General features: G+C 37.8%; 1 protein-coding gene across 7 annotated transcripts in view; it reads right to left on the bottom strand.

Moving 5' to 3' along the window:
• Nucleotides 1–21,998, bottom strand: part of MAP3K7 (mitogen-activated protein kinase kinase kinase 7) — a 39,343-nt gene extending 17,345 nt beyond the window's left edge. For 2 of the 7 annotated variants that reach the window (XM_070932846.1, XM_070932847.1), the window contains exons 1-11: nucleotides 21,338–21,998; nucleotides 18,880–18,990; nucleotides 15,937–16,002; nucleotides 14,639–14,684; nucleotides 12,417–12,555; nucleotides 11,071–11,195; nucleotides 8,665–8,793; nucleotides 5,730–5,860; nucleotides 4,756–4,837; nucleotides 4,152–4,303; nucleotides 3,409–3,568 (exon numbers count right to left, since the gene is read on the bottom strand). In XM_070932846.1, the coding sequence (XP_070788947.1) occupies nucleotides 3,409–3,568; nucleotides 4,152–4,303; nucleotides 4,756–4,837; nucleotides 5,730–5,860; nucleotides 8,665–8,793; nucleotides 11,071–11,195; nucleotides 12,417–12,555; nucleotides 14,639–14,684; nucleotides 15,937–16,002; nucleotides 18,880–18,990; nucleotides 21,338–21,427 (1,231 nt within the window). In that variant the 5' untranslated portion in view covers nucleotides 21,428–21,998. Of the gene's footprint in view, nucleotides 1–277; nucleotides 359–3,402; nucleotides 3,569–4,151; nucleotides 4,304–4,755; nucleotides 4,838–5,729; nucleotides 5,861–8,664; nucleotides 8,794–9,008; nucleotides 9,087–11,070; nucleotides 11,196–12,416; nucleotides 12,556–14,638; nucleotides 14,685–15,936; nucleotides 16,003–18,879; nucleotides 18,991–21,337 lie in introns of those variants that run through there. The other 5 variants (XM_070932842.1, XM_070932844.1, XM_070932843.1 and 2 more) reach the window with 5 other exon arrangements.
• Nucleotides 21,999–24,541: the final 2,543 nt, after the last annotated feature.

The raw sequence follows: 24,541 nt of genomic DNA, 5'->3' as shown, positions 1-24,541 counted from the left end.
TCAAAGCTCTCTGGACCTCCAGCCTGATCACAATACCCGAGGGGGGAAAAAAGATGCTGACGAGATCTTCTTACATTGAAAAAAAAAACAAAAACCAATCTTGCTATATATTTGTTCATTAATATGAAAGATAAACACGTGATAAAAAAAATCTTTCCTTAATTATTTTTGGCCAGTAAGTAATCAATCACCCATGAACAGGAGCAAAAAGTATTTAAAGGTTTAGTCATTACTCCAGCATCTGTGTCAATAGATTCACACAGCTGGCATGCAATACCTGGTTTGATGATCTCTGGGACATCCAGAATGTTGCCAAATGAAGCAGTTTTACGATGGCCTCGTTTAGGTTTGGAAAAGGCTGAAAAAACATATATACACATACAATACACATGCAAAACGACTATAATGGTAACACAAAATCATTCGAACTAGAACTACTTTTTTATAAATTTAATTTGGTTAAACACATGCAAACAAAGGACATGCAGACTGAACTGCATAGCTTTCCATTCATGCTTAAAACAGTAAAGCATTTGTTAAGAGCAACATTCATAACTAGGATCAACAATATAACAAAATACATCATTAGTTATAGTTAGAGACACAAAATTCAAATGAACAGAGTAGAAAGAGTAACAAGGAAACAACAACAAACCCTAGCTATGAGCGACTAGAATTTTTTTACTGATTGCCCTGGAAATGTATGTTAAATCCATAGATAGCTTTTCACAATTTGGGATGCAAAATAAATGTAACATAACTCAACTTCTTTTTTAAAAAGCAAAAAACAAAATGTAAGCTACATACTATGGCTCAAATAGTTTGACTATACTTTTTTGAAAAAATTTGAAAATTATTAGATTCAATATTTTTGACATTTTAAATGTAATCTGTTTCTCTTGTGAAAGAAGCACAATCAGCTATTGCCAGAATATTAAAGATAATATCACATAATTAATAGATTTAGGAAGGAGTACAAATACTAGCTAGAAGTAAACTCTGGAATTAAATATAGCTGTTAATGATACCAGTTAACATAAAAAGATATACAGAGGTGATGTTTAAATATTAAATTAGAACCTGTTATAGATTAGGCGAATGCTATCAATATGGCAACTGATAATAACATCTCCTAAGGAAGTCCTAACATGACCTACTAAGGACACTCTTTTCTGGGCAAGATTGTTGAACTGACAGAATGGATTTGAATAACAAATTTTGTATCTTGCAGTTACAGATTTAAGGTGTGTTGCTTTACTCTAAGCAATTTGTATAATAGCACACAAGTGAGATCTGCTTCTTCCACTGGTCTTCTAATACAATTTAATTTATTCCTAAAATATTCCAGCTACCATAGGTTTTATTTTGCACATCTGAGCATGTTTTTTATTAGATAAGCAGTATTCAAGAAACTTGTTTACTAACAGATTTATATGAATATAAATCCTTTTATCTGGAAATTTCTCCTGATAATTATACTTGTTTATGTTGCCAAAACTGCCCAATCCTAACACTAAAATACTGCTTCTCATCTTCACTATATATATCCCACTGATGTCAGAAGTTGGTGTGAAACGAATGAGAAACCAGAAACAGTTCCAATGTGTGTGTGTGTATGGCTTTACAACACAGGTAAAAGGTAGTTGAGTTATTTAACAATAGTCTGGGACCCACAAAACGTGGCAATGCAATTGGACTTATGAGATGAAGGGGCAGGTCCAGAACCAATTTTTGTTGGCTTTTCTTTAATTTTTACCCCCTTGTTCTCTCATTCTTCAGAATATTCTATTTTCTTCTTCCCATTCAGCAGGCTGCCTTGGGAAGTTGGATCATTTAATCTTGCCCAATTCAATCAATTACAAGCAGGATTTGATTAAGTGATGCACTTGATACAAGGATCACTGACTGCTCATGAACGAAGTATGAAGACATTCTAAGTATTTACCTACTACTGTAATGCCTAGAATAAAAAGAAAAGACTAAATCTCTGGGATAGAGATTTAATTAACTTCTAGAAAGTTTGGCCAATAGTTCACTAGACATAAAAAGAGAAAGATTACTTCATAAAAAGAAATGATTGCTTATTCAGGGCATGTTAATGGATTTTGAACATTGTCTAGCATTTGAAATACACCACACAGATTGATAGACAATTAATTTTGATTTTTGTTATTCATATTGTAGCCTGTAATTTTGAGCCTTATTAACATTATAGCCATCAAATTAAGTCGTGTTTATGCTGTAATAAATTAACACTAGGAATACATAGCTCTTAAATCAAAAGCAATTGATAAAATTATCTCATAAGGGTACCCTGCCTAGAGTCACTTCTTGTAACGTGGGCAATCCATTAAATTTGGTCAGTCAATTAATCAACAAATAATAGTGAAATATGAACAATTATTTGCAAAATTAAAAATGTTATACAAAAACCATAATCTACTACTCAGGGACAGGAGGAGTGTGGAAGATGCCTGGTTCAGTACAAATATCCTATTGATGCAAAAAATAGAAAATTTCAGTGGCTTCCTTACTTCTTGTGTAGAATGCATCTCCTTCCCTCCTTTGTGCCAAAGGCTTATGGGATATTCTTAAACTGTTGAGCATTATCAAATCAAGAGATGAAATTCACACAGAGAAGCTTCATGGAAAGAAAAAGGTCTCCATTGAAAAAGTCAGTGTTTATATTGGAGGATGACAATGTCTGGAAGTATTATAGGGCAATGTGCTTACCCTTGTTCACACAAAGGTCTTAATGTTTTGTAACATTTGGGAAGGGATTAACATAAAATGCAATCTAAAACTTGACTTGCAGAGAATTGTGTATGTTTTTCCTTATTTTAGCTCTTATCTAAATCTTAGAAGCTGATGGAAATTATAATGTGGTGTTTGCAAGCAGCAGGATGTCCATGGACAAGTTCTTTAAAACCTATTACATTACAGAACATAGGCCTCCAGTACCATCATTATTTTCAAATATACTTCATGTATTTTGTCCATTGTCTTTCTTCAAACATTTTGATTTTGCTTATTTCTGATGGGGCAAAGATGAGATTTGGCATTTTGGAATGTTACCCCAATATTTGCCTTAAACTCTGTTCTTTTCCCACATCAAGTTTCTGGTCTCTGGCTCTCATCACTTTGCTTCTGTGAAACTGGCATTTAAAGGAGAATGCTGCAATCTTAAAAAAAAGTTATCTGGTTTGCAATTCATATTTCAATTTTGCAACAACTTAATGTCTTTTTAGTTTGACTGCTTTGTTTTGGAGAGATGAGAGTGAGATGGGGTGGCAAGTTTTTGTGGCAACAGCCATGGAATGTAGCTACTGTGCAGGAGCACAATATGCTCTCAAAATGCCAAAAGTGCTCCTTAAAAACAATTGGAAAGTTTAAAAATAATACCTTTACCTGCAGAAGCAGCAATTCTTGCTTCAATTTCTGACATGTCAGCACTCATTCGCTTGCCTTCTCCTGAAACATGAGCTGACTGTGGTCGCCCACGAACCTCTGACAAGCTCTCCACACTACTACCACGAGATGGAGGTAAACTCAAACGGCCGGATTCTCCCTGATTTCAGAAATAAAAGTTGCATATTTACAATAATTTTTAATTTATCATTTTTTAATCCTGAAAGTGTTATGAAAACCTATAAACTTTACAACACAGGAAGAGAAAGGCCGTTAAGGAAGCTTTCAACATTTTGCAAACCTACTATTAGCACAGAAAAACTCTGTGAATATATATTTTCTTTTTTCATTCTAAGCTTTAAAAAAAGTCATGAAGATTATTAATATCATTTATACATGGGGCAAATCACCTTCTGCTTGTAGGGTGGCAGGGTTTGTTTTTTTTTTTAAATGTTCTTTTGTTGCCACAAGGACCACAATGGATAAAGCAAAGTTTTGGTAATGTTCTTGAAATGGGTGAAGTTAGGATTTCCTTCTGTGTTTTGTGGGAATCTGAAGAAGTTTTGGGTGGCTAAGGCCAAATAACAATAATAGACAGAAAGTTACCAAAATTTTGGCAGTCTGATTTCAAGGATGGAAAATATTTGAGGGTGCCATCCTGTTCATAACTTTACAAATAAAGGATTATCACACCATTTTGCTTCTAAGGAAATGATCTCAAATACAAATTTCTACATTCTTACCACCTGCTTTGCTGAATTTTTCATCTGTTGGGCCAATTTTGTTTCCAAACGTTTAATGGTATCATTCGTAGCAGTTCCTTGAAAATCATTTGCTTCTATGTTGATATCACTTTTGTTACTGGTGTTTGTAGAAGTCATGTCCATAAATGAACCTATGATTTTTAAAAATATTTTTAGTTAAAGTTATGATTATGTGCTCTTAAAAAACTGGTAATATCCTCAATGTACCCATAAAAGATAAACGCTGAAAAATCTCAGCTCTGTGCACTTGTGCCACAAGCCACAGCCCTGGTATCTGGTATCCTTTCCCTCACCACTGCAGTGCTGAAGCTTCTTCCCTCTAACAATGTGTTTCCTTGCGAATAAAAGATTATCTTTCCTGGCTTAAAATACTTAAAATATGAGTTTGATGTAGCGGTGAAATCCACTTACTTTCGCTACCGGTTCGGGAGCGGAAGCGCTCGTGCGTAAAAAACCGGGACATAATGACGTCCCTGCGGGTGGGTGGAGCCTCCAGCCGCCGGTGCTACCGGTTCGGCGAGCCGGATAGAACTGGGGGGGATTTCACTGCTGGTTTGATGTCTGAAACATATAATCTGATTACCTGTACTAGTAGCAGAGTTGCTTTGGCCTTCATCAGAATACTGACAGGGATACTGTAGAGGTTCGTCAGCTCCTGGAAAATACTGCAATGAAAGAAAAATATATTACTGGAATCTTGTAATTTCCCTTATTACAAGGACCATTTTTAAGAAAAGTACCTAAAAGCTGCTAAATTCAATTTGTTTCCAAGATAATGCTGTAAATTGTGATTTAATCAATGAATTTATTATTTAATAATTATAACATGAAAAGCCAAACCAGGATAAGCAATTACCAAAAGGTACTTAACAAAAAGGGCTAAAATATTACTTTTGTTTTTAAATCAAATGCAATTTTTCTTTTATCTATAGCACTGAAAAAATGATATTTATTGTATCAATTAAAATACACTCTTCTTCTAGTATGGCTATAATGAATTAGAAATTTCTAATTCTACAAATGAAAAGCTACATTTGAACAAGGGTATCTCTGGTTAATTTGCCTCTCTAACCAAAATCATTTATTTTTCTGGCGTTTTAAGAAGCCACACTTATGTTAAACATAGGTAGAGACCTTGGGTATCCTCCAAATCTTTTGGACTATAGCACCATAACTACACTTAGTTAAAAAAAAATCCATATAACACTTTCCTGTCCTTTCTTCAATATACTTTTAGAGCATTCCTCATTACAACTGTGTGAAAGAAAGAAAGGGCAGGAATAAGAAAACAAGTTTGATTTTGAAACAAAGCACTAGATTGTGTTTTGTTTTGTGGAATGTGTTTGTTAATGCCATGTATTTTAAATTTGCTAAATGCTGGTTAAATATCATTGCAAAGTTCAGAGGGTTTATTATTTTAGGTCCTTCTGAAGGCCATGAAAGATATTCTACTCACTTCCAAAATTTGTCTTCACTCTATCAAATTCATATATTCTATTTTACATTCCTTCTAGAAACCAGTCTATTTCAGCAATATTTAAGATTTAAATATTATACCTGCATCAAATGTGTCATTATTTTGACTATTTCCTCCATGGAAGGTCTCTGTGAAGGATCTTTAGACCAACACCGAGTCATTAAGCTCTCAATAGGCTTAGGTAAATTTTTTATCAGTGGTGGCCGCGTACCTATTAAAAATATACAATGTTTATAAACAGTAACATTTTAAAGAATTATATGCATTTTCAAAGAAATTATTTGGCTCTAATTTGACTGAACTAACCTATCCTTGAAGACTTAGGACAATAAAATATTTGCTGAGACTATTATTTCCCTAGCCCACTTTACACATTAAAACTTGTCATAATCCTGAACATAAAAAGATATTTTACCCCTTTATTGACGTACTCATGATGAAGAAGAGATTAGTTTCCCAAACAAAATTTGAACTGGAATTCATATTCAAATGAGCAAATGCCAGACCTCCTCTAAACTAGCAGTGCTTGCAATGCTTAATCTTTAGGCATTGTTTGACTACAATTCTTATTGCTGGTCCAACTAGAATTAATGAAAGTAGGAGTCTGATAATGTCTGGAGAAATACTTTACTTTTTCAAACTGTTACTCTCATATATGAAGAACAAAAATAAGCATAATATGGCTATATTATTATATCAGGATTATTATATCAGATAAAAGCACTACATTTCAATATTTCAACCTTGAAGCAAGATGAACCTGTGTTCCATATTTTATCCCAAGCTTGAGGAAAAATAGTTCTCTCCTATACTCAAAAGAAGGCAGTTAGACTGCTCAGGCTATGCCAATACTATGAATGTGCTGTTTTCCCCCTCAAAGTGTTTCTAGTTTAACCAATAGAGCAGCAGAGACAGGCTCCATCTTGGCCATTGTTGGCTGAGATTGGCAGGAGGGATAAAGCGGTGGGGCTGAATGCAGTGTCTAAATTTATGGTTAAAAGAAAATATTACTACACTGCTATATCACAGCCATCAATTTATGTAAACTAGTTGGGAGGCTGCACATGCATTAGAAGTAGGTCAGGCTGATCCCAAAATAAGCACTGATAAAGACTAACTTCAATAGCCAGCATGCCTGGAAATATAGGCTTACTGCTTTTTAAAAATATTTCTTTGAGGAATTTAGGTTTCTGAACCTCTCAACTTTTATCGAAATATAAAATACAAAGAAAAAAATTAAAATAATGGGAAAGTGGAAAAGGAAAAAGGGAAGAAGAAAAAGTGTAGGGTAAAAGGAAAAAAGAGGGAAAAGCATTGAATTCCAACTCTTTTTAGCACAGTAGAATAAGGTAATAACATATAACGTTAACTTTTTACTTTTACATAGAAATATGTACTACTCATTTCTATAACAACAAATCTATTTAATCAGCAAAACCCAAAATCAAAGTTTAATTTTTTTCGACCTCAAGCCCAAAGTCCAGAAGGACTTTGAGGAATTTAGGTTTAATGGGTAGTGTTTTATATGTTTATTTATATCTGATGTACCTTTTTTTTTTGTTTTTAGGCAAGTTGCATGCATTCATTATGTGCATTACATAAATATTTCTAATAAGGTTAACTTTTTTCAAGTAATGAATTGTATTTATGAAGACTGCACTGTGTTTGTATTCTGTTCATGTTCTAATCTCTGAATTTTCAGAATATATTATATAAATATAAAGACTAGTGTATTAGATTTGAAAACTTGTTGGCTTCAGTTTGTATATTTATTTATTTTATTTTTATTTATTTTTATATGCCGCCCTTTTCCGGAGACTCAGGGCGGCTTACAATGCGTTAAGCAATAGCCTTCATACTTTTGTATATTTTATACAAAGTCAGCTTATTGCCCCCACAAACCGGGTCCTCATTTTACCCACCTCAGAAAGGATGGAAGGCTGAGTCGACCTTGAGCCTGGTGAGAATTGAACTCGCAGTAATTGCAGGCAGCTGGATGTTAAATGCTGCCTTAGTAGGAGGCATTAGCCTCCTACGCCACTCATGCTCCTATATGCTAGAGTATATATTCTGTGTGTCCTCTTGTGTACTTTCCTGGGGAGATTTAAACCTGCTTTTGGTTGGTTTAGCATTGCTGTCTAGCAAGAAATTTTATTGCCTTTTTAAAACTGAAATCAAGGGGAAATTGTTATTTACAGTATGTTTTATTAATGAATTCTAATGCTATTCCCATAAGAGTAGCACAAACAGGCACAAAAGTCTATGAAGGAGAAAAACTGGCTAACTGTGCATGTAAGATGAGAAAAAGCAAAAATAAATAAATAAACAGCCCACCCCAAACCACTTCACTATTTTCATTTGGGGACCTTCTAATGTTTTTGAGAGAGAAAGGAAGAACACATGGTAGTTATAACAAACACCATCCCACTTACTTTTGTAATCTTGGAATGAACACTCAAAATATTCAGTTAGTCTCTTCAAAGCAGATCCAACATGGACATGTATCAATGGAAGACTTTGAATGGGGTTGTTTTGCCCCAAACTCAAAACAAAAGCCAGTTTCTGTTTCATTCCAATCCCTATTAAAAAGTGTTCCTTTCTATATTTAGCTCCCCCCCATCTATACGAAAGCAGGAAGATGGGGTATTAAATAAAATAACAAGAGGCAAGAAGAGGGGCTTGCATTTCATCTTTTTTTCTATTAAACTTTAGTCTCTGCTTTCTATGAAACTGAGGCAAATAATAATTTAATCAGATTTTACATCAACATGTCTAGAGTGGCTTTTCAGAAGGCCACTGAAACCTGTCGGTTTCGTCAGGTATTAGGGCAGGATGTTAAGGGAGCCCTATATATCTGTTAGCCAACCAAAGTTATGTACTGAAGACGGAGGAGGCAAGCAAACATATGTCATTTTTTGCATCAGCACATCTAGAGTATTATATAGAAAATCAGTGGCAAAATTCAGCAGCATTTTCCACAAAGACACTTGTTCATCACTTAAAATTTGAGCTTACCATTATGAACTGCCCACATGATCCGGAAAGCAGGACCACCAATCTCATCGAAAGGTTTTCTGCGAGTAATTACTTCCCAAAGAATAATACCCCAACTGAATACATCACATTTTTCACTGTAATTGCTACCTGAAAAGGATCATTTATACGGTTTTTTTTTAAAAAAATTAAATATGCTAAAATATTTCTAACAAGATTATAGGTGTTGTCTTAATTATAATAAAAATATTAAATTAATCTTGTTGTAACCAATTCTATAATTGATTCTTCAATATACTATAAAACAGTTTGATTTAAACATGTGCTTTCTAACAGAATATACGGGTGTGAATTCAATGACTTACATATTCATGCACATGTTGTTCAATGAAAAACCATCTCTATTTTTCTTCAATTACACAATGTGATTCATAGCATCAAACCTCAAAGTACAAAAAGAGAGGAATTTTATGATCATATGCTGACTGATTGCCATTATAACCCTGTTTAATTGTAATATTGAATGCAAAACCCCTTATACAACTTTCACTTGATTTAAATTTTACATCAATTTAACTTATTAATGAAAAATGCCTCCAGAAATTGTGAATGCTCTAACACTGGAAGTTTTTGAGAAGATGTTGGATAATCATTTGTCTGAAGTGGTGTAGGGTTTCCTGCCTATGCAGGAGGTTGGACTAGAAGACCTCCAAGGTCCCTTCCAACTCTGTTATTCTATTCTATTCTATTCTATTCTATTCTATTCTATTCTATTCTATTCTATTCTATTCTATTCTATTCTATTCTATTCTATTCTATTCTATTCCATTCCATTCCATTCCATTCCATTCCATTCCATTCCATTCCATTGCTTGAAAAATATCTTATTTGATATTTTGTAATATTTCTAGTTTTCCAGTATAACAATTGATTTATTTCTTAATAGATTATTTGAACTGAAAAAATATATTTAGTTTTTAGAATTTAGTGAAAGGCACTTCAGTGCTAAGAAAAGTTTGTAATTCAATAGTTTTGAGCAAGTGTAATATTTCCATTCAATGACTGTCGGGCTACATACAGGTATACATTACAACAGAAACAGATTCATTTATTCATATATATGATTCTTCATATATAATGCAGATGCTTAAACTGCATTAATTCAAATGGCAAGCCTTCAAAAATTTAAGTCACATAATACTAGATCAGTGATGGCTAACCTTTTTGCCATCGTGTGCCAGGAGAGGGGGTGGGTGGGGGAGGTTCGCGCGTGTGCGTGCCCACACCCATAATTCTATGCACCATGCCCTGTGCATGCGTGCGCAACCCCCCCTCTCCCCGCTCCTGGCATGCGATGGCTTAGTAGGCCCATTTTTCTTTCTTACCTGGCTCCAGACCCTCTCTATGCATCTGGGAAGGGCGAAAACAGTCTTTCCCACTCCTTCAGAGGCCTGAAAGGGCCCATTTTCCAACTCCCGGTGGGACAGGAAGTGATGTTTTTTGCTGTCCCCAGTCTCCAGAGCCTCTCTAGGAGTCTCTGGAGGCTGGGGACAACACCGGGAGTTGGGAAACGGGCCCTTTCAGGCCTTCGAGGGAGTGGGAAAGGCTGTTTTTGCCCTCCGCAGATGCAGAGAGGATCTGGAGCCAGGTAAGAAAGAAAAACGGGCCTTCCTCCCCCCCCAGCCCCTGCAGAAGCAGGAAACAGCTTGTTTCCCTGCTTTTGGTGGGCCCAGAAGGCCCGAAAATCAGCTGGCCGGCACACGCATGCACCCCAGAGCTGAGCTGGCATGCCCACTGATATGGCTATGCATGACACCTGTGGCACGTGTGCCATAGGTTCGTCATCAAGGTACTAGACAGTTGACTGTGTCTTTTCTACTGGCTTCTGAAATACTTTTATAAACAACCAGGGTGGATAAAAATCGATTTTTTTAAAAAAATCAAAAATCATTTTTTTAAATTTAAATTGGATTTGATTATTATCAAATTTATTTTAATAAAATGCTTTTGGACTAAAAATCTATCTAAGGATATTTTTCTATTTAAGATACATTAATAATTTAGTTTATTCAGCATGAAATGGAGCTTAGTTATGTAGCATAAGACTGTACATTCTGCAATATTGGGACTGCCAGTGAGTCAACAGCAGGTCAGAGGAGGAGCCGCTGCAGGACAGAGATGACAGTTGCTCTTTAAAAATTATGATTTAGATCGAGTTGATTTAAATCTAGCCTTTTTTTACTAGTGATTTAAATCATGATTTAAATCGTGATTTAAATTGACTTGATTTAAATCAAATCTACCCTGTAAACAACAGCAAAAAGTATATCTGCACCAAATGAATCTCTGTATCAAAATTACTACAAAAATTACTAAATCTGATAATACACATGAGAATGGTAGTCAGTTTCAAAATTACTTTGTTACCTTCAAAAACTTCAGGTGCCATCCAAGCAGCACTGCCCTTATTATTGGTCATGTGAGTCTGAATATCACAAGCTGTACCGAAATCACATATTTTTAAAACAGTCCCTCCTGCCACCAGGAGCAAACTGTAAAACAAATAGAATTTAATTACAATATGTATTTTGCCAGAAGAAGTGTTAAGAATTACAGAAAATATTCTCTAAGCAATTTATGTACAGTGTTTGTAGATTTAATATACAAAAGTGAAAAGTAGATGTAAGATTTTTTACTGTAATTAAAAGCAATATACTTCTTTTTAAAGGGAATAAGTAGACAATCTTTATTAGTAATTGTAAAAAAAAAAAGACAGAAAAGTGAATTTGGGAAGACAGAGGTCAACACTGAAGAAATTACAATGTGCTTTAGTGCCCTAAGAGAGAAGGGAATTTTTATTCTACTGTGCAGCACAATCAAATTGAATGGAGCAACTAGATTTATACCCATTCATTATTGAATGCAAAAATAACTAACTGCAATGTATAAAGATCAAGACTGATTTTACAGGAACAACTATTTTGCTCCATATCTAGTTTTAACCATTCATCCATCCATTCATTCAAATGGATATGCCCAACTCATTCTCAATGACTCTGGCTGGCTTACAAAGATATAAAGTATAAAAAAGCAATATAAAAACAATATAAAAGCAATAGCCCGCTTCTAGTGAAAACACCCCACACCTGGCGACAATGAGTCATTTGATGGGTCCATCCCACTCTATTTACTTTTAAAAGAATAATTTTATGTTTTATTTTATCTTGCTTTTATTTTGGTGAGTGACACAGAAAATATGTCCAAGTGATTTATCCGAATGATAAATATAATAATAAAAATGTATTTCACAAACAAGGTAACTTTGCTTAACAGATCACAGATGCCCACTGTTCTTAACAATCCAGGCCAGAATATAGACCTGAACTTCAGCAGTGTTTCCTTTGTAACTAATTCCTCCTTTCATATTTTAACTGAAAGACTGCCAGCTTGTTATCTGAGTCTAATACATCAGTGTTATTAATTTTAATCACAATATCATAGAGTAACAAGCTTTAGCTCTCCTGCAGTTATTACAGCTGATTATCAAGATAATCAAAGGCTGCTTGATAGTGAGATGGGCGGCATATAAATTTCATTAAAAAAAATAAAAATTATAGCCTTTCCTGCTGATGAAATATAGTAAATATTTACATAACGTTCAAATAACTTATACTGCATCTGAGAATTACTATTACAAACCACAATGTTCTCTAGGCTTATTAGAAAAAAGTCTTTAAGAATGACAGTGTCTTACAGAATTCTTGAAAACCTACTTTGGTGGTTTTAGGTCCCTGTGTATGAGTGCTTTCGGTTTCATGCTGTGAAGGTATGCTACTCCTTGGGAACATTGTAAACACCAACTCATTGCATGTGCAGCAGTATAATAAGGTAGAGGCTCAGCACCGTGTAGGACTGAAAAACAAAGGTACAAACTAAAAAGAATTTTATTGTACATTACAGAAGATATAAAATGGGAATGCTACTTCTGAAAAGTGCTCCATGACGTACGAAGTACACAACAGAACTTATTTTTGTTCCTATGCTTCTATAACAAAAATCTTGGGTGCACCCATCACAGACCTCCAAACATTGCCACAAATTGTAATGTTCAGTATGACTTAAAGGGAAAATGATTAACTGTGTGACCAGAAATAATCTGTTTATATATAGAACAGAGAAAAAGAAAAAAAATTCTTAAAAAGTAATCTAGGTAAATATTTAATTTCTGACTTCCCCTTTCTTTGTATTACAACTGATTTGCAGTATCTGTTGAGCATGTTAATAACATTTGAATAATTTTTTATCTCAAGCTCATTTGCTGCTGAGTCATCACTACAAGATCAAGAATACCTCTCAGCCCCAAACAGGAAAAAAATGGTCAGCTTTATTTTAAAGGAATTCTTACAGCCTGAATTGGGTAAAAATCTAAATTTCTCCATCGATCCATCCAGTACACTTCTCTATGAGGCAGACCATAATGCTTAGCAAAAGTGTAACAATAAAATTTAACCCAGAACAGTGTCATAAAATTATTATAATAAATAAGACATTTATACAATAATATATTAACATGAAATGAGATTGTTTTATTAGATTTATATACCGCCCTACTCCCGAAGGACTCAGGGCGGTGAACAGGCCAAAAAATAAAATACATAAATACAAAATTTAAAAGCAGAAATAAAACCAGATTAAACAATTTAGCCCAAGACAAATTTAAAATATCCCAATAATTTAAAACAGATTTAAAATTTTCAATTTAAAAGAAAAGGGGAAAAAGGTTAGGCCAGGCCAGCTTGCTGGAATAGGAAGGTCTTAAGAGCATGGCGGAAAGTGCGCAGATCCGGGATCCTCCGTATCTCCGGGGGCAGCTCGTTCCAGATAGTGGGTGCCCCCACAGAGAAGGCCCTCCCCCTGGGGCCGCCAGTTGATACTGTTTGGCTGACGGCACCTGGAGGAGCCCCTCTCTATGAGAGCGTACCGGCCGGTGGGAGGCTATTTGTGGTAGTAGGCGGTCCCGTAAGTAGCCAGGTCCTAAGCCATGGAGCGCTCTAAAGGTGGTAACCAAAACCTTGAAGAGCACCCGGAAGACCACCGGGAGCCAGTGCAGCTCGCACAGGAGAGGTGTTACATGGGAGCGCCATGTCGCTCCCATAACCACCAGCGCGGCCGCACTCTGCGCCAGTTGGAGCCTCCGGGTGCTCCTCAAGGGGAGCCCCATGTAGAGAGTGTTGCAATAGTCCAGGCGGGAAATGACGAGGGCATGAGTGACTGTGTGTAAGGAGTCCCGATCGAGAAAGGAACGTAACTGGCGAATCAGGCGAACCTGATGAAAAACCCTCCCGGTCACGGCCGTCAAATGCTCTTCTAAAGACAGCCGTGAATCCAGGAGGACGCCCAAGTTGGAGCCCTCCCCGTGGGGGCCAGCGATTCGCCCCCAATAGTCAGCGATGGCGTCATCTGACTATATCGGGACGTCGGAAACCACAGCCACTCGGTCTTGGATGGGTTGAGCCTGAGCCTGTTCTTCCCCATCCAGATCCGCACGGCCTCCAGACACCGAGACATCACTTCAAGGGCATCGTTGGGGTGGTCCGGGGTGGAGATGTACAGCTGGGTGTCACCAGCATACTGGTGGTACTTCACCCCGAAACCACGGATGATCTCGGCTTTACATAAATGTTGAACAAGAGGGGAGAGAGGACTGACCCTTGTGGCACCCCACATGAGGGGCCTCGGGGTTGACCTCTGCCCCCCTGCCAACACAGACTTCCACTGGTCGGAGAGAAAGGAGGAGAACCTCCGCAACACAGTGCCCCCCACCCCTAACTCTTCCAACCGGTGGAGCATGATACTATGGTCAATGGTATCAAAAGCCGCTGACAGGTCTAATAGGACCAGGACAGAGGAGCAACCCGTCCCGAGCCCTCCAGAGATCATCATGGCAAGATTTTAGGCAGTGTTCTGGACAATGCAATTCAAAAATGATGCTCACCATTATAGAGAGAACCTCCTTCAGCATATTCCATTACAAGACATACCTAATGAGGAAAAAAGCAGAAGACCAATTTATTATTATTTTTAATATGAAATAAGTATTTGAACAAGTATTCTTATGAAATGTTTCCATCTTATTTTAATATTTTAATAATATATACCATATTTTTCATACTATAAGACGCTCCTTATAGGAAGGAAAACAAGACATAAAATTCTGCCTCTGCCTCCTAGCAATTTGCCTCCTTGCAGCAAACAATCTGGTCAGCTTCAGCACAGCCTGATTTAGCACGAGCAGCTAATTGGTGGTTGGATCTGCCTCCTGGAATACCACCTATCAGCTGTTCTAGGCTGTGGGGATCGCCACCGCCCATTGCTGTCTATCACCGCTGCTGTTTATCATCGCTTCTGCGTGCCCCATTTTTGGCCTCCCCGATTCCCGTTTTGGGGCTTCATGCACCCCATTTTTGGCCCGTTCCAGGCAGCGGGGATTGCTGCCGCCTATCCCCGCTGCCTGGAACAGACCGAAAATGGGGTGCACGTGCGGGAGGCCAAAAATGGGACATGCAGAGGCGGCGGAAGTTGGCAGCAGCGATGGGCGGTGGCGATCCCCACAGCCTGGAACAGCTGATAGGCGGTATTCCGGGAGACAGGTCCAACCCCAATAACCTGCTAGTGCTAAATCAGGCTGTGCTGAAGCTGACCAGGCTGTTTGCTGCAAGGAGGCAAATGGCTGGGAGGCAGAGGCCGAAGGGTGGGGGCTGGCAGATGGGCGGGGCTTCAGCAACATTCGCTCTATAAGACACACAGATATTTCCACTCACTTTTGGGGGGAGGGAAGCGCTTCTTATACACCAAAAAACACAGTAATTCTGTTTTAATCCTTAGACTGTGCAGAAACAACTACATGTACAGATTTGGTCAGAGATGTAATTGCTCTATTTTTCTTCTTCTTTTCTGCTTTATTCAACTGAGTATGCACATTAACGGATATTAAAAATCCTGGTAATACTCTTGTGGTCATCTACAATATGTTTCAGTTGTTAACATTTATGCATGCTGATAAAGAAAATAAATTTTAGAAGCTCTTCATTTAATTTAGAACCAGAATAGAGTAGTGAAACACTGATCAATAAATCTATAGAACAAAGCTGGAATGGAAATTGGAAACCTGTATATTTCAAACTGAATGAGAAAGGACTACTTTTCTCATAAATGAAAAATTCAACTTAACAATATGTAAATAAGCCAAATATTTCATTTAAATAAAGAGACTGTCCAAAAGTTGCTACTTACTGGATTTAAACAAGCTCCATATAACTTGACGATATTAGGATGATTCACACGTGACAACTGTCGAAGCTGAAATTTTAAAAAGCAATGTATTTTAAGTTCTCTGATGTAAAACTTTTCATTGTATAAATGATCATAAAAAGCAGATTAATTATATATATATATATTCTGCAGCATAAGAGCAGCATGTCAGTTCCATGTTTAAATTAGTCAGAGTATATTGGCTAATGTAGAAGCTACCTTTTAAAAAGAATTTCTGAAAAATTACTGGGCAAATTGTCTCACTATAAGTGGATGTGGGTATGCTAATTTATCAGATGTGATTTTTTAAAATGCCTATGATGATATTACCTTGATTCATATTTCAGTTCAACAATCTTCCCTATGTCTTTCCGCTCTCTCAATCTATTCTCTATGCTAGGAGCATAGGATCAGGATAATTAACAGTGTCTACACTTGATTCCAGAAATATGTTTAGTTCTATCTTGAGATAATGCTGTAGTACAATTGTTTTATAAACTACAGCATCTTTTAGAAAGACTCTCCTACATCCACAAATTTTCAACAAAGAATTTGGAATTTGGAAGACTGGGAATATTTGGCTTGTTATCAAGAGAAAATGATAGACCACATGCCTTCTTTTCAAGTGCAGATAATTTTAAGGTAGAATGGTTGCCTTTCACTTCCTTCAATACTATACTCCTAATTCTGAGCTTCTGCAAACTCAAATACAAAGAAAGCTACTGGACTGGGCACCTTTCAGACTGCCAAAAGATTTAAGGAAAAAGCAACTTCATTCCATTATTTTTTTTGAGGCTTCTAGAGCAGCAAAAACCCTTCTCACTGCTTTATGATTATAAATAAAACTAAGGACTGATTCCTATCTTTTATAATGGAAAAAAAAAAAGGTTAACTACAGATCCCTACTATGGCTGGGAAAAAAACATACATTCAGGCAATCAGTTTTGACTTAGATCAATTCAAATGAACATTACAGATCAACTCGCATACAGCCGCATCAGGCTGATGTTGAATTTGTAAGCTTAAGATGCTAACAAGAGACATGTGTCTTGGATCCAGCAATTTGCTTCACATAATTTAAAATAAACCTTTACGTTGTTGATTTTGTTATATATGTATATATGAATTAGAAATATGAAAGATTTTAGTTTTGAAAGCAAGAATATCTGCATTTTTCCTGTTGCAATATCTGCCCTCTGGGATGATATCCTCACAGAGATCCAAATGTGCCATGTTCAGGAAGTTTTTAAAGATTTAGCTATTTTTCCAGACTTCGAACAAAATGGAGACGGAGCCTCTGCGGGATGCATTTTCTTTTATATAATATGTTGTTTCTGGAACAGTTCAGAGGATAATTAGAACTGCAGAAAAAACAATTGCTACCAACCTGCCTTCCATTGAGGACCTGTATACTGCACAAGTCAAAAAGAGGGCTGTGAAAATATTTCCAGACACCTCACATCCTGGACATAAACTGTTTCAACTCCTACCCTCAAAACGATGCTATAGAGCACTGCACACCAGAACAACTAGACACCAGAACAGTTTTTTCCCGAATGCCATCACTCTGCTAAACAAATAATTCCCTCAACACTGTCAAACTATTTACTAAGTCTGCACTACTATTAATCTTCTCATCGTTCCCACCACCCATCTCCTTCCACATATGACTGTATGACTAATTTTGTTGCTTGTATCCTTACGATTTATATTGATATTGTTTCTTGACTATTTGTACCTTATGACTATCATTAAGTGATGTACCTTATGATTCTTGACGAATGTATCTTGTCTTTTTATGTACACTGAGAGCATATGCACAAATTCCTTGTGTGTCCAATCACACTTGGCCAATAAAAAAAATTCTATTCTATTCTATTCATTAATTCTTTTTTGAGTGTGTTTTAAAACTTTGTAAAAGACACACACTAGCCATAGCTGCTCTAAGAGTTACAGAAAGGTGCTATATTTCTGCCTCTGTACAAACATTTTATTTTCAAATCCAAAGCACAGTATAGTCCTAATCCTTTTAGAATATTAATTAACTGAATGGTATGATAATAAAGTACTCGTAAGTATTAGACAGAAAGGAATAGAATTTATTGGATAGCTTTAAGAGTAAGATGTATGCATTAGTATTTCCCATTGGAAAGTTCTGCCCCTAAATGTCAACCTAAATGTATTCAACTTTTTTACTTAATGTATTTTCAAATAATGTCTCTGCTCAATAACTTAAATAGCAATAATCCTATGTAAATATACTTCACATTTTATGGAAAGAAAGTAGGTCACTCATAGATATTAAGCAGTATGTTAGAAATATGATTTATTTCTGGATAAACTGCTTGAACAATTTCAGGTGTACCTGAAATTATGATTATGGTGATCCTAAATGGAGTCTCTGAAAAAATGACATTTTTTAAAAATGACATAAATAAAATACTGTCATGTTCATACATTCTGTGTGAATTAGTTACAAATGTTCAGTTCTAGTAGTAAGCATATCAAATCACTAGGAGGAGGAAGAGGAGATTTCTGCAATTATTGAAAACAAAAGGGAAAATATTAATTTGCTTGGGTCAATATGACCAAGGAAGCAGAACACTTATTTGAGTCCATGCTGATATCACTTAGAAAATGCAGTATTCCTCAAAAGAGAAAGTACACAGGGAATGTACAGTTCAGTGAACTCTTGAATTCTTATTCCCAGTTCACCCTCTTATCTATAATTCAAATTCATTTCAAAAACACTATGTATGTACAATATATATATATATATATATATATATATCTCCCCTGAATAAATCCATGAATACCAGTTCTAATTACAGCTTACAGACAGTAAAATTTTCACTGTACATCTTTTTTTAAATTATTCTGGTACCTATCAAATTCTTTTGAACAAATTCTAGAATGAAATTATACCTCTACAATGAAGGCTTTCCGTTCAGATTCGCTTTCTATTTGCTTAATGGCCACATCTTTTCCCCGCCATTTTGCTTTGCAAACTACTCCAAAGGCTCCTCGTCCAACAACCTGAATAAAAAGACAATTGGAAATTTTGAAGCAACTATTAAAAACAACTTGCAACTTTTCTTAATATTCTACAATGTCATAGAAAAATACATATTTATATTCTGCAAAAGGTCTGTCCAAATTTATAATCTGTCAACCTTGAGAAGCTCTTTATAGTAGCCTGCTAAGCATTTGACAACTTTCAGTTTTGGTAGTCTAAGACAAGCAACAAAATCATGAGATTTTTACTTAACTTTTAGACACAATTGATGGGATGAATAACTTGCAGGATTCTGTTATGATGTCTAGAAACAAACCCAAAAAGAACCATAGAAGAGAGGAGCATGCTGGAAATATATTAACCAAGGCCTTTTCCTTTTCTCTTATCCATTGCAGTGTGGAAGCTTAACACAAAAATATTTAATTTCTGTTAGCCATTGTTTATTGTGGGTCTAAAATGTATGCCTGTGGAAAACTGCAACTCAGATAGTGTGAAATTAACACTATATTCACATTTCATATTAAACCAAGACTTAGCCATAATTTATCAAACAAACAATATTGGCCTGGTTCTCACATCTTATAAAATGAAATCCAAAAAAATTAGCATGATGATGTGTACTTAGCCAGATCCAGCCCAGAAAGAAGAGTTAAATCCCACAGAATTTAATGAGATATACTCAGTGGTGGGATTCAGCCAGTTCGCACCACTTTGGGAGAACCGGTTGTTAACTTTCTGAACAGTTTGGCAAACTAGTTGTTGGAAGAAATCATTAGGGCAGAGAACCGGTTGTTAAATTACTTGAATCCCACCACTGGATATACTCACCAAAAATGTTTCATAGGAGTGTATCTTTACAGCAAAAGGAGCATCAGATTTGACATAGCAAAACATCCCCAAAAGTTTTTTTATACAAATTAAAAGGATTTTATTGGGGAGTGCCATTATTATAAAACATAACTGCATGGTTATTATTTCTTCATATGGGCTTAGATGATTCTAACATTTCCAAATTCAATATAGAGAAGGTAACACAACTGGCAAACATGTTATAGGGCTGTGCATATATATGCATTAATTTATTTAAAACATTTCTTAGTTAACTTCTGAAACTGAGTTATTCTGAACTTCTGAAAGTGGTTTATAATATAAACATACAATTTTAACAATGTTAATATTGTAGAGTAACACTATAAGTTGCAAATTTTAAGTGTTAAAACCAGTCAAATCTGCACCTTTCAAAACATTATATAAAAAAGCTTTACAAGCTTTTCTTATGTCATTTGTTAATTCCACAATATTGTACACTGTTTAAAAGATTTACTATCAGATACGTATAATACAGCTTATCTATAAGTGTGACTTCACTTATGCTATTACTAAGATCTTCCTTGGCATCACTTTCCTTGTAGAAAATAGATTTGGAGATATTGATTAGATCTGTCTGAAAAAACATCTACTCATACATAGTTTTGGAATCATTTTAAATTGGCTAAAACCAGCATGCAGATATATTTTTAAGTAGTTGTCACTTATTTCTGTAGGACATACAAGTACCGTCTTAGTAATGAGTTTATTATCCTGAGTGATTTTCAAAATTCTATGTACATATAATTTCTACTGGTAATGTATGATCTATACATTTGTTTGGCCATTTAGATCCAGAAGTTTTTCTTCTTTAAAAGCAAACATCTGTTTTGTTCTTATTATATTAAATGTAACAGACTTTTCTTTAAAAATTATAAGTTTTAGATATATGCTGTAACTGCAAGATGAAGCAATTTTCATGATAGGAGCTGCAACTGCAATATGTTGTTGTCTGTTCAGTCATATCAATTTGCAACAGGTGAACTTTAAAACTAGATTTTAGGATAAAAGCCTGGCCCTAAGCACTTAAATAAAAGCCATTGGACATGTGGTTTTGTCACATTTAAAAAAAAAAAAAACTCCATTTTTTTCTGTCAAACTGAGAAACAGAGGCTCACTATTACCCAGTGAGTTTCCCAAGTGTGAATTTATCCCTTGATCTTTTCCTCTTGCGGTCAACATTTTGCACCGTAGGCAGTGCCCTTATCCTGACTTATCTTTTCTTCACCAATGGAAACAATTGGTTTGCTCCCATCTCGGAATAACTGAGAAAAAAACTCAAGTCAAGAACGCATCTTGACTTGAGCCGTGGCACTTTTGCAATACTACCTTTCTCCCCCCCAATATCCCGAGTAGACATTTCTTCCAAATGAGGATCAGAGATACACACAGACATCCGAGGAAGCTTCTTCGAAATACAGGAGTTTCTCCAAAAGAGTTACGCTTAGGACCCCAGGGACGAGCTTTCCTCCTCCCTCCCACCATTGCAGACCCTCTCACCTCTTCCACCTCTATCTCTTTGTAGTCGATTTCTTCGAAGTTGAGCACCGGGGGGTTTTCAATCATGTCCACGGAGCTGGGAGAAGACATGCCTTCCCTTCCCACGGGGTGCAAGAAGGGGGGCGCGTCTGACAGGGGACTGGGCGGAAGAGACCCAGGCGGATCTCGAGGGGCTCCCCTCGCCAGCCTGGGTCTCCGGCTCCTCTGCTCAGCAACCACCACCACAGCAGCCTGGCGGAGGCACCCCCTGGGCCGCGGAATAGCCTCATACGAGGCTGTTCCGCCCGGGCTTTATTGGGGCCGCCGGGAAGCCCAGGCCGGGGGACCCCGGCTCGTCATTTTTGCGACTCGCGCTGGAAACCACCCACGGATCCTCTTCTTTCCCCCTCTTTTTTTGTTTTAACCGGGCAGGCCGGGGTCGCAGTTTGGGAGTCGCGCCCCTGTAGCAGGGGAAAAAAAAAAGAGAGACCAAGAGGGAGAGTTGAATGGGGAGGATGGGAGCCGCCGCTCAGAGCTGAGCCGCCGCCGTTGCCGCCGCGTCTGACATTGGGGAAGTTGCATGAGAAAGGGCCGGCTATTCTCTTCACTCTTGGGGCTCCGGTCCCCCTTCTTGTTCCGCCAGCAAAAGGCCCGACCAGGACCGCGGCCTGGTAGCAGAAGCGGCGGCCCGCCTCTTCCTCCCTCCCCGCCTCCCTCTTCCTGAAACTGCGCCGCCTTCCTCCTTTGCGAAACCTCCCAGAAGGCCGCCGAGGGAAGTCGGGAGCGGGAAACGCGATTGTGAATACCCGGAGCCGCTCCCTCGCTCTGGAAAAGAAGCCGGGGAGGCTCCATTTCGGCGGTAGCGAAGGCTGCGAAAAGCGAGAGGCGGCAGAAAAGAGAAGCCGTCGCCGCTGTTCGGCGGGTTGGCTCGGGAGGGGAGAGACTTGGCGAGGGTCTGCCGCTTTTCCAACACCTCTTTGGACGAGAGTCTCGGTTTTCGCTTGTTTGCCATTTCCGAACTGGGGAGCGTAAGGGATTTTTTTTTCTCCTGGCAGCCGAGGAGGAGTGAAAAGCCACGATAATGGAGCACGGAAAAGGAGCTTTCGGAGAAATGCAATGCAGAAATGAAAGCTCCATTTGTTTGGAGGGGAAGAGAGGCAGCGAAAAGAGGCAGAAGGAATTTTTTTTTTTTTGCTAGCAGCCGGGGAGGAATGAAAAGCCACGAGGTTGTGCAGGGAAAAGGAACTTTCCGAGGAATGCAATGCAGAAATGAAAGCTCCCATTTCCGTGCTCCATCTCGTGGCTTTTCACTTTTCACTCCTCCCAGGCTGCCAGGAGAAGGAAAAAAAGAAAAAAAAAAATCCTCCCGCCTCTTTCGCTGCCTCTCTCTTCCCCCCAGTCGGAAATGGCAATCAAACGGCTTTATTTTCTGCATTGCATTTCACTTAAAAAGCTACGAGAGAGGCTTTTTTGTGGACGTTGAACCTCCCGGCAACAACGTTATGCGGTGGGAAAAAAAAAGGGGGAGACTGAGAGGGAAAGAGAGCTCAAAGGTCCCTGGTCGAGGGAGATGAAACTTTTAAGGCCTTTTCGCTCTTGCTCCGTTGTTGGTCCGCTGCTGAACTGGCAGAAAGCGCGTCAACTTAAACCACGCGGCCATCGCAGCCTTGAGGAGAGCAGTCCCCTACAGATTCAACGTGGGAGTGTTTCAGTGCAGTGATTGGCTGAGACCCTGGTTTCATTTCCCGCCCTCCCTGTATCGACCGCCAATAGCAAAAAGGGTCGACTGCTTTCTATTGCTTGGGGACTGTGGACGTGCGCCTGAGACAAAAAGTGTACTGTAGTAACCTTTTACAGTTGCTGAATTAAAGACGAGTAGGGATGGCCCTGGACAGGAAAGAGATTGTAAAATGGAGCAAAAGATGGATTGTAGGCTTAAGAGCAGAGCCCCTTCCTCCCATCATACCCAAATCCCTGCTGCATCTCTCTTGACAAGGAAGCCAGGAGATAAATTGTTCCAGGAATAGGAACCTTCTGAAGATCACACTATAGCTGCATCGACATCAATATTCCCTGTAATAAAAAAAGGGAAAAGTAACCTATCGAGTGGGAAGGGTTTGCAAACCTATTTTCAGGGTTTTGTCCTGCTGCTTTCCACATCCCTCCCATGCCCCAACTATTTTAACATTTTTGACATTGATTTATCAATCTTACGAAATACATTACTATGTAGCAAAGATTCAACTGCACTTTGAGACCTGTGGCAATAGAATTGAAAGATGGAGCTGGCAACTCAATGTACTTTTGTGGCAAAATTGGAGAACCCCAAATGGTGTTGGTCCCATCACCAATGAATAATAAAGTCGGTATGAGATGGTCTTAGGCAACCTCCTCGCAACAAGTGAAAAATTTGTACTGCAAGATCTTTTCCCCAGTATTAGCCTTTCCTTTCCCCTTTTCCCCTTTCTTTGTTTCCTTTCCTTTTCTTTTTTACTATAGAATGACTTTGACTTACAACATTATAAAACATTAAAAGTTAAAACATTAAAATTAACAACAACAAAAAAAACCTAGCTAAGAAAGGAACCAATATATAAACTGTAGGAAGTTAGCACCCACCCCTTTCCTGGAAGAGTGAAATATTTTAGGAAATATGAAAAAGGCAGAATATTATATTTCCCTGGATGAGAAATGTGAGAAGCATATTTTACAGACAAAGCAGCTCCCACCTTCCTGCCCCCCACCCTTTGTCAATGGGCCATTAAGGCCTGGGCCAGTCTATTCTACATAACAAAGATCTGCCTCCTTCAGGCAGAGCCATAGTAGGAATTGCCAAAGATAGGATTAGCCCTCTACACAATAGCAGCAGAAACTCACCACATGTGACCTGGGAAGCACATGTGACCATCAGCCAGCAAGGCCCCCACCCCCTGGGAGTCTGACAACCAATCAGGATACTCTTTCGGGGCCCCAAGAAATGCAGAGCCAGAGAGAGCATAAAACCTGGAAAACTTGCTGTATCTGCCCTTTTTCTGTTCAGGAACTCAAGCCATGTGATCCTGTCCACCATTAAACCATCTTTCCAAGCAGTCTCCATGTTTCCAGTGTCTGTTTCCCCACTTGGAGCAGAACCCAGAAGGATGTTTCTTCCAACAAAACAAAATGGAGGTGGGATCTTCTTAGTTTACTAACCACCTCCAGAGTTTGATTTTGTTCAGAGATATT

Source organism: Pituophis catenifer, unplaced genomic scaffold, assembly GCF_029215685.1.
Source record: "Pituophis catenifer annectens isolate HBS135680 unplaced genomic scaffold, rPitCat1.0.hap2 SCAF_1, whole genome shotgun sequence".
Lineage (NCBI taxonomy): Eukaryota > Metazoa > Chordata > Lepidosauria > Squamata > Colubridae > Pituophis > Pituophis catenifer.
The sequence above is the reverse complement of the archived record's forward strand: the minus strand, read 5'-3'. Positions and strand labels throughout refer to the sequence as shown.